The following is a 10715-nucleotide window of genomic DNA, read 5'->3' as shown; positions in this document are numbered from 1 at the left end:
GGGGATTCTTTCAAGTGACCACCACTTTACTTCCTTTTTCCTACTGACCCCCAAAAATGTGGTTTATGTAGGAATTCCTTATGATCTGAAAAATATTTTACCTGTCCACACACCAGGAGTTTAATATGCAACTGCACTTTTCTGGCCAAGAAATAGAGCTTATCAGCACTTGCACAATGAAGCAGATTTAAACTAAAATGTTCACTTTACATAAATGGGTAGACAACGATTCCCACTTGAAATGGCAATAATCACATCATGCATACCACGAAGCTTCTGGCTGCTCCTCCTGTGCATGCCTGATGTGAAGGAGCTTTTTCTTCAATTAGGAAAAAAAAATTGCCAATCCCACACATGCACAGCGAGATCAGCACTCTTTTTCCCCCTCATTTACCACAGGCTACACCAAACAATCTTGCGCCTGCGCAATGCGAGATTTGGTGACGAGGCAGAAGCAGGAAAAAGAGGAAAGAAGATGGAGTGGGACCCAATCCAGGAAACCTTTACAGGCATTAAGGGATCTGCAGAAGTAAAGGTATGCAATTTTTTTTTTTTTTTTAGTTCCACTTTAAGTGCCTGGGACTGTGAGCAGCTTTTGTCATTTTACCAAAATAGCCACCACATGATAATGTCAAAGCTGAAGGCAAACACCTAAATACACAGCTGAAATACAGACAACGTGAACTGTCTTACCTGGCAAAAGATTCGTAACTTTGTTCATGATGTCTTGTGATCCAAGCACTCCTGCCAGAGAGCACAGTCAGGTCAGTGACCTCACTTTTTTTTTTTTTTTCATTGCAGTTAAGCAATACAGCTTGGTCAAATTTGCATTGTAAGAAAGACAACTAAAACAACCAGCATGTAACTGCAAAACAGGAAGCAGAACTTATAAACCATTATGGTTGACCCCATAAATAGAAACTTCTTAAAACAAATATTGTCATTTATTAAGATCATCATATATTACAATTTACATTAATCCCTTTTTTTAACATTATTTATGATAGGGAAGGTTTTGCAAATAACAAACTATAGCTCCACCCACCAATGAAGGCCATAACAATCATATCAAATTATACCATAAAAAACATGGTGGAAGGAAGAAGCATAAACATAAACATTGAAAAACTTCCTGCTCATCCCTCCTATATAGGATGAGAGATCTTCACAACACTCTCTTTTAACCCCTTTGTTAAGGGCATTAAAAACATGGAATCTACCATTCTCAAAAAATGTTCTTGGTGGTGGTGTTATTTTTCAGACCATTTTCCAAACATATCATTTCAGCTATTAAAAAATAAATTAAAGTAATACCCCTGGAATTATTCTTACACTGGTATTATTATTAATATTAAACAGGATTTATATAGCGCCAACATCTTGCGCTGTACAAAGATAGGGGTAGCAAATGACAGACAGATACAGACAGTGACACAGGCGGAGAAGAGGACCCTGCCCCAAAGAGCTTACAATCTAGTCAGTGGGGGAAGTCTCACACAATAGGAGGGGAGATATGGAGTGATGGGTAGTGGTGAGTGTTTTAAGAGACAGAAGACGACGGGTAGGCAAGTCTGAAAAAGTGTTTTGAGTGCTCTTTTAAATGAGTGGAACGTAGGAGCAAGCCGAATGGGACGAGAAAGACCATTACAGAGAGTTGGGGCAGCTCTGGAAAAACCTCATCGTGCGTGTGATGAGGTTATGAGTGAGAAAGTCATTGGTAGGTCCTTGGAGGAGCGAAGAGAGCGGCTTGGGGAGTCTTTTTCTACCAGGTCAGAAAGGTAGGTTGGACAGGTGCTCTGTAGGGATTTAAAGGCAAAGCACAGGAGCTTGAATTTTATTTGATTCTTAGGTGAAATGGAAGCCAATGAAGGGAACTACAAAGAGATGCAGCAGAAGAGCTACATCTTGATGTGTGTTGCACAATCATACGTGCATAAATCTTTTATGAAGGTTTTATTTTTACTTGACTGTATTGCTATCACAATCACACCTAAAGCCCCCTATGTTATATCGTTGTGCATGTAACAAGAGAGATATTTAAGGCGTCTATTAGATCCCTAACGTCTCCATTTTTTCTTTACAGATCAAGTATAGAAAGTACTTGATTGGGGGCATAGCCCCTCTAATGGCAGCTGTGAACACAGAATTGTTCACAGCAGAATGCTTCTTAGCTCAACCTCCTGTGTCACTGTCTGTATTCGTCTGTCATTTGCAACCCCTATTTAATGTACAGCGCTGCATAATATGTTGGTGCTATATAAATACTGTTTAATAATATTAATGCACAAATAGACTGAGCATCAGTTCTATCCTTCGTGCTCCATTCTGGCCATCCTAAAAGTGTTTTGTTTTTTGTTTTTTTGTCTGGTATTGAAAAGAGCAGAGGAGCTCAGGAACCATAGTGGGGGAAAAAGTTCATGGGGGAACGCATCCCTTCTGCCATGCATGGAAGTGATTTGCCCATTTTACTGCCACCCTGATCAAAACTTACACTGGACTCTCTCCATGTGACATGCTGATGCCAAATGGCAAGCACCGGTGCTGCAAATACCCAGAGGTATCAGATTTTTTTTTCCTGTGGTGTCAAATTATTATTACACAGTATTTATATAGCACTGACATATTTTGCAGCACTTTACAAAGTCCATAGTACAGTCACCAACCAAGGGGCTCACAATCTAATGCCCCTACCACAGTTATAGGTCATTAAGGCAGTCAAAGGACAACTTTATGGATATTGGCTTAACAAGGTAAAAGCTTGTAAAGACAGGATGAGACCAGAATGGGGAAGCATAATTTGTGGATTAGGGACACTGTTTACTACATGGATGATCAGGTTTTAACTCCAAGCAAATTTAAGTTTCCAATATAGTTTGATGAAGCTCACAGCCACTCTAAGGACCCCAGTAAATCAATTTAATATAAAGTGTGTTTTTCAGCAATAACAGGTGTCTAAATTCTAATCATGAACCCCATTATTCCAAAGTGGGGCCAACTGTGCGGGAGGCAAATTATTTTATTATACAGTGGGTTCTTGAGCAGTAACAGGTGCCAAGGCTCTAATCAAATACCATCTTTGGCATGACATGATTTTAAGCTACTAGTCCCTATTTTGAATTTTCTGTCTCGTTTATTCCCACAATTTTTTTGCTTATTTTGATCATTTTCTGCAACTGTAAAAGGCCAAAGTGTATGTCATGAATTCTTCATTCCCAAATGTATTTGTACTGAACCCTATCCTTGTTTACCATCACAGGAAATTACAAGTTTTAGAGGTTGATATATTGGTTCATTAGCAGCTATGCGGGTTCTTTTTTTTTTTTTTTTTTTTAATTCAACTAAATCTAGCAAATCTCATTCAGCTATTTTAACCATTTAGATGAATACACCTATAATTCAGAATTTTTTTTATGAATTATAGGTGTATTCATCTAAATGGGTAAATTAGTTGAATTTGCTGGTTTTGGTTAAAATTTTAAAAAAAAAGATCCCGCATAGCTGCTAATGAACCAATGGGTATGTTAATCAATAAATGTTTTAATAATTGAAAAATAGTTTTTCAGTCTTCTAATGTCCCTATTTTTTAAATAAACATATATGGCTTCCTAGGGATGAAGCAAAATTGTGTTTAAAGCATGTAGATGGAGTGTATTTGCATAATATTCGTGCCTTTCTATTCCCCCCCTCTCTATAGAACCCAACAGCACTGTGTGAACAGAAGTATTTGTTTAAAGCAGGGGTCTGCAACCTGCGGCTCTTCAGCCTCCTTGTTGTGGCTCCCTTCGGCTGCCGCTGGGAGATCTCCGATGGGGGATCCCCTTCCTCCCAAGACACTGCGGAGGAGGGGGATTCCCTATCTGGTGTTCTAATGAAAAAAATCTACCAGTGAAATAAATCTACCACGGGGCGTGTACAAATGGGTGTGTACAATGACATCCCCCTCCTTTGAACCCCAATTCCAACAGGTACAATTAAAAAAATATTAAAACTTTTAAAAGTTTATAAACTGTGTTATGTTTTGCGGCTCCAGACTATTTTTCTTTAATGGAAGAGGAGGCAAAATGGCTCTTTTGATAGTAAAGGTTGCTGACCCCTGGTTTAAAGGATGACAAAAAATAATTCCTAGCTAAATAAATTTGAGGCATGTATATAGTCTAACAATAACAATAACAGATAGTTTAACAAATATTTTGCCAGGAAGAAAAGCATTTGCAATGAAATGCAGAACTAGGATTATTTATACATATCTATATATTTTACAAGGACTTTAAAAAGAACTGTGGCTAAGTTTCAGAAATTTAAATATTCTTAACAATTGGTAAACAAGCTTTAATGCTGCATGAACACTGTTATGTGTTAACATGCTGAGTGTTAATGTGCATAGCAGCTAAGCAGTTCATTCCAATAGACTGCCTAACACTATGTACATGAACTATTTTTGGCCAGGAAAACATATGTATGTATGAGATGCCATATATATGAGAGATATACTAAAAAAAAAAAAACTATGTAAACCCCAAGAAAATCTGATATGTACAAAGGTCATTCCAGATTACTAGATTGTAAACTCTTCGGCGAAGGGTCCTCCTATATCACTGTCTGTAATAGTCTGTCATTTGCAATCCCTGTTTTAATCTAGAGGGTTGCGTAATATGTTGGCGCTATATAAATCCTGTTTATTAATAATAATAATAATATTAATAATAATAATAATTGGTTGACCGTTATTCAGTTGTGGCCAATTAATGAAGGATCTTGACAGCTGTACATGTGTCATTAATGGACAACCAATCAGAAACGACCACTGTGGACTCTCCTGGAAAGCATAGCTTTCCCCACTCCCCTCTCCATTGAAAAGAAAAAAAAAATTGTGTCTACAGCACTTATTCATTTATCTGTCACTGAACATAATCCTATGTGATAATAATCAAGTTCATTGGATGTCCATATAATGCGAAGAACATTTCTTATCTGATCATTTAGAGTTTGCTAAATAAACACATTTGAAAGTGTTTCTTGTATTTATTCATTAGGTGCACAAAAACATGTGGATCTTACCAGGAATGTGGCTAGGAACTGTCTATGAAATTTTAAATTACAACTTCCCTAACACCTCCCCTTTAAAAAATGGCTCACATCAAAGCATCACACATAGCATAGTTCTCCCCAGAGGTTTTTAGCCGGTTGCTCCGCCCGGCTGATTTGAATACCCCGCCCAGCTCTCGGCAGCTCTCATCCTCGGATGCACGGATCTCAGGCTGCTGTGTGTCATCCGTTCAGAGGATTGCTCCTGGAGAGGTGAGCACGCAGCTAAGCCTACATGTGAAAGAGACACAGGCAACCCCGCCCCCATCTCATAGCACAGAGCTCAGATTACTGTTTAAAAAAAAATGAAATGTATCCAGTGTGTATAAAGTGTGCATGTCATTCTGCATCCTCACAGCTCTGTATACAAACCTCCATATCTCCTAATATGTATGTCACAATGACCTGTAATCTTCAGGGTGTACAGGGGACCCTCATAGATACTAGTTACTACAATTTCAGCCCCCCAGGTACAAAGAATTTCAAGATATGGGGTCACAATTGGGTTGTGAAGTTTGGGGTTGCTGTTTCAGGGGAAAGTACAACTAGGAGTCCTAAATTGAAAGTGGGGACCCCGGAGCCACTAACATAGCAAGGAACATTGGGGAGGGGCCCCTTATTTATACCTACCTGTCACAAATCTATACCTATGAAACTACTGTCTGCTTCTCTTCTTTGTACACCAATTTCTCTGAGGGTGGGGGGTACACATTATACTATTACACTACTACAAAGGATTACACTCTTAAAACTTAGAACACTAGTAAGTTGGGTCACAATACACAGCATAGGACAGTTGTGGCAAAATACATAGAATAGAAAAATTGGATATACTAATGGGGCAGGCATTACAAAGTTGTAACAAATATTTGGGAGAAGGTAGAACACTGAAACAATAAGAGGTTACTGGCTACCCATGGCATAAACAACTGGGTGCACTAAATTTGCCGTGTTTTGCCACACCCCCTTTTTTTAACACCCGCCTACAGCTTCCTACCACCCGGCTGAAAAAAATTTCTGGGGAGAACACTGGATAGTGCTGTGCTAGGGGTTCCTTGAGCAATTTGTGCTTCTCAGGTCAGTTTTACTAATTCCAACGATATTTTTGGCTATCTGTAAGGGTGACATTCTTTCCACTGGTAATGAACATAGAAGGCATTCTTCCCACTGACCTCCATACTAAAGTACTGTGAGCTGTGGATATAAAAAATTATAGTGGGGTTCCCTGAAGAGCTGAAAGTTATTAAGAGTTCCCCATGTTATAAAAGTAAAAAAACAAACAAACAAAAAACTGCACACCAGCACTCCAGATCTTGCACCTCTAGCCAGCCACCACCCCTAACATCCACCCTCATCTGCACCTCCTTGTAAGCCAGAAACCCTGATCCTGCACCCCATCACCCTGTACATCTCTGCCACTCTACTGCATCCCTAGTACCCAGAACCCTGCTCCGATCAACCTGCCACCAACCTCCATCCAGCCCTGTTGGCAGTCAGGTGTCCATCATGAGATGAAAAATGTTTAAACAGGCTGATTAAAAATCACTTATTTCAAGCCCTAGTTCTCAGTCTCCTCTACAACAAAGCTTTAGCAGGCCCTGTTAAAATACACAAAATAACCAACAGATGAGCAGCCTTAAATTTTCAGATATATCTAGCTAGGCAATATAAAATAAAATCCACAGCTTACAATGCTATTGTATAACTACATCCAAAATGCAAAGAACATTTATTACTACTGAAAAGAGACAAAAGGACTTCATAGAGAGCATAAAGGGCTTTAAAGAAATTTTATTACAGTTGGGCTATTACTGTTAATTGTGCCACTGCAGACAGATCTGTAACGCGGCTCTGAAATTTCAGCATTGAACATGTTGTGTTATCAGTGCTGTGATGTAACATGTTAGGATAGAGCTATTTGGTGGACCACAGCAAGCCTATTAATATCAAAATATGCTTGCTAGTATACGTTATCTTCTTAGAGCTGTTTTTACAAACCTTGATTGTTCTAGCAATCAATTGTTTTATATAACCACTAAATTCAATCACATCAAAAAAAAAAATTAATGCTGTTTAAATTAATGTTTTTTGGAAGAAAAAAAAAAAAAGGTTAATCAAGAGAAAATTATCAGAGCTAAGCAATTGTTCCCTATATCAAACTGATAAGGTAAGACAATTGGGCTATTCCAAGATTCAGAGATAATAATTTGTTATTTCAATCTCATTCTTCTAAATTAAAAATTTATTGCTGCCTTCAGAATGACTATATTAATATCAGGTATACAGGTGGTTACAATAAAGACAATAATTAAAGAAAACAATCTGCATACAGCTCAGTTAAAATGCAGTTTGCTGTAGAGAATATAAATCTATGGGTTAAAATGCAGTCAACTCCACAGCCACCTTTTCTATATAAATTGTATATGGTGGTATAACCTCACAGCTCTCCTGCATTCTGATAATACTGAGTAGACACGCAGACCCAAAAAGGACCATTGCATAAAGATGTGGTGTTTACTTTTGGGTTGGCTGGATAATGTCATCGTTATTGTAGGATCTTCTGACCCATTTCAACAGTCATTATTGTTGTATATGTCATGGTCATCTTGGGCATCTCTGTGGGCTGTCTCTAAGCATGATCAAAGTGTCCCCATGCAACAGACATGCTCAAAGTAATCAAAAAAAATCCCAGCTATGCAAAGGGCCACACTGGGAAGTGCAATTCAAGCTACAAATGGGAAGGAGGGCAAAAAAACATGCAGTCAACGACTTGAGCATGTGGCTGGTGTTTTTATTTTATTTTATGGACTATGCATTAGGTATAGATTAATGGATAACATAAATAAAAAATAGCTCAGACGGAAATTTCCATGTAAGGAAGTAAATTCAATGTTTTGATGTAAGCATTGCCAAGCAACGAAAAAACACCACACATACGCAGCATCTCCACAATTGCAGGCCGGATCCGAGACTGATGAGGAGGCGATGCACCCTCTAACATGTGGGTGTCAACATATGGAATTAGTGGGCGAATGGGACATTTTCAGCTCCCGTTTTTTAGACCAAAGGAGCAAATAAGGGAGCCCAAGTTCAATAACAGAGCTAAAATCTGTCTAAATTCAATAAGTTAAACCTTTGTAGCAGCAAACATAATGCTTTTTTAATTTTCATTTTATTTTTATTTGATTTTATTTTTCATGGTATCTAACTGGTTGCTAATTACATCCCCACAGAGCTAGTTGCCATGACACTCAAAGCGGCACCTGGATAGCTTTTCGATGGCTGGCTCTGTCAGCTCTGATTGTGAATGTCTCACTAGCAGAATGCTTCTTCGGGACTGAAGGAAGTCTGCGTGGGATGGCAAGTGAATTTAGTGATAGGTTACGGCTGACGGGACATCAAGCAAGAGGAAGTGTGAGGGGGCGTTTAGAAAATTGAAGGAGAGAAGGACAGACAGAGGGGGATCCAAGTGTACAATGGCTAGGCAGGGACTCATGCTTTGATTCACCAGTCTGATTACTGAAAAATAAAAAAAATGGGTCACCTTTCAAACTTCAAACCAGAAAAGAAAAGAGTGGTTGTATATTCCAGTCTTTGAATAAAGTAAAACAGAAAAAAAGGTCTGTGTTGCCCAGAGCACCTCTATCTTCATTTTGTCAGTATTAAAAATTTTAGTGTTAGTAAAAGTAGAATAGCATTAGTGCTTACATGGAACAGCTTTTCAGAAATTGTAAATTCCTTAAAGCACCAACAAATACACCCAGTGGCAGGACTGTACAGCAAACAGCTTGACTTTTTTTTCTAGTTATGGATTCTAAACTTGGTTTGGGACTTTTATCATGCAACTTAAAGGTGATCCATTAGTGAAATAATATGTAGGTTGCCAGTGCTGACCTGGTTCTAAATTATACCACTTACCTGGTTGGTGTTCCGATGCCCTGCCAGAATGAGTATGCAGGTCAGTTGTTCAGTTAATTGTTACAGTTATCTGAATGAATGTTTCAAGTGTATGACTGCAAGAAGTCAGCGTTATATCCAGGTAATTAGCATTCTTCACTATGAGTTCAGCAATGGTAGTTTACATAATCCCTCTGCGATAGGTCCACTTTAAATCTCTGACTTCTTAATAAAAAGAATACTGGTTTCTACTTTTAAAATAATATTGATATATGAATCACTTCCAACAATTACCAAAACTTCCCTATCAACATCAATCTACAAAATTTTCCAGAATACCGGAACAGGAAATTAGAAGGTGGACTGAAATGAACCGAAAATTCCACATTCTGATCTTTTCTGTTAAGCCAATGGAGAAGAGTCTGATTAGCCCCTAGTACTGCCCTTTATATTTTAAAGTGCTGCTATACACAGAGTGTCAACAGATAACATCAAGACAAATTAATATAATTAAGGTAGTCGTATTAAAGAAAAAAAGCTACATTTATTTATCGATATCTGACTAGAACTCAGCTAATTGATAAAAAATACTTTTGCTTCCTGTGCTAAATTATTATTACTCAATAACCTAGCAATCACCAAGCAAAGCATCTACCACACCTTGCCTTCAGTACAAATTAAACTGCAGATGTTGCACAATGTGCATCATGTGCTCCAGAATCATTACAACTCCTCAAATTATAAAATCTACAGCATTACATATGAAACTAAATAGTAAAGTGAATTGTACTTCCTATAGTAACCAAATTCCAGCTGTTATTTTCTAGTCTACAATGGAGGTTTGACAGATGGAATCTAATTCCTACAGACAGCTTAGACATGCGGCTTCCTTATCTTTTTACAATCAGACTCAACTTGGCTTATCCTCTTCTTCTTCAAAACAAGGAACGGACAGATAAATACCAGAAATACATCAGCTGTGTCCTCTTTATCCCAGCTCATCACACTTGAGCTGCCTTTTTCTCTGCCATTTCATACAAGCAAATAAGTAACTAAATAACTGAGGAATGTGAGTGATTTAAAAGAATGACTCCATGTATAAAAAGATTTCTCCTTTGTAGAAAGTGTTTTTTTCTGTATGCAGAAGGCGCTTCAGTTATTGATCATGCATGCTCAAGACATTAAGGTCAAATAAATTTAAACAAATCACTTAAACAAAAAAAAAAATATTAAGGGCAACTAAAATTATATCCAACTGCTGACTTATGCAGTAGAATTTAAGCATTACCATAATTCTCCAGACTCTCTTTTGGTTCGTTAATGTGATGTCTGCTTTTAACCACAATTCGCTAGACTCGGGTTGTATGAGACATTAGACATAGCTTTGCTTAAAAATATATTTACACTGCCCTCACTTGGTGTGTCCATTTTAGTGTCTAAATAGGAGCATCTTATAGGATAGCAGTTACATATTTTGCATGAATTTGCATGTTTGTGGGAGTTTTACCTTTGAACTTTAAAAATGTAATATACTCTAACCATATGTTATCAAAAAATGACAAGTATAAACTTCAATACAAGTGTACAAACTGTAGATATTTATTATCATCCAATCATTATAAATTTTATACATTTACCCCCTATTATACCTATATACCTAATACCGTGTTTCCCCGATTTTAGGACATCCCCATTAAGTAAGCCACCCCCGATTTTTAAAAAAATAATTAAAA

At 37.7% G+C, this 10715-nt stretch overlaps 1 protein-coding gene across 5 annotated transcripts in view; it reads right to left on the bottom strand.

Annotated features, from left to right (window-relative positions):
• The window catches only part of LOC140343599 (IQ motif and SEC7 domain-containing protein 2-like), a 255722-nt gene that overhangs the window by 230712 nt on the left and 14295 nt on the right, over nucleotides 1-10715 (bottom strand). For 4 of the 5 annotated variants that reach the window (XM_072430325.1, XM_072430318.1, XM_072430323.1 and 1 more), the window contains exon 2: nucleotides 694-744. The exons of the other annotated variant lie outside the window; for it this stretch is intronic. In XM_072430325.1, coding sequence (XP_072286426.1) covers nucleotides 694-744 — 51 coding nt within the window. The remainder of the gene's footprint in view (nucleotides 1-693; nucleotides 745-10715) is intronic. 5 annotated transcript variants of the gene reach the window in all.

Source organism: Pyxicephalus adspersus, chromosome Z (genome assembly GCF_032062135.1).
Source record: "Pyxicephalus adspersus chromosome Z, UCB_Pads_2.0, whole genome shotgun sequence".
Lineage (NCBI taxonomy): Eukaryota > Metazoa > Chordata > Amphibia > Anura > Pyxicephalidae > Pyxicephalus > Pyxicephalus adspersus.
The sequence above is the reverse complement of the archived record's forward strand: the minus strand, read 5'-3'. Positions and strand labels throughout refer to the sequence as shown.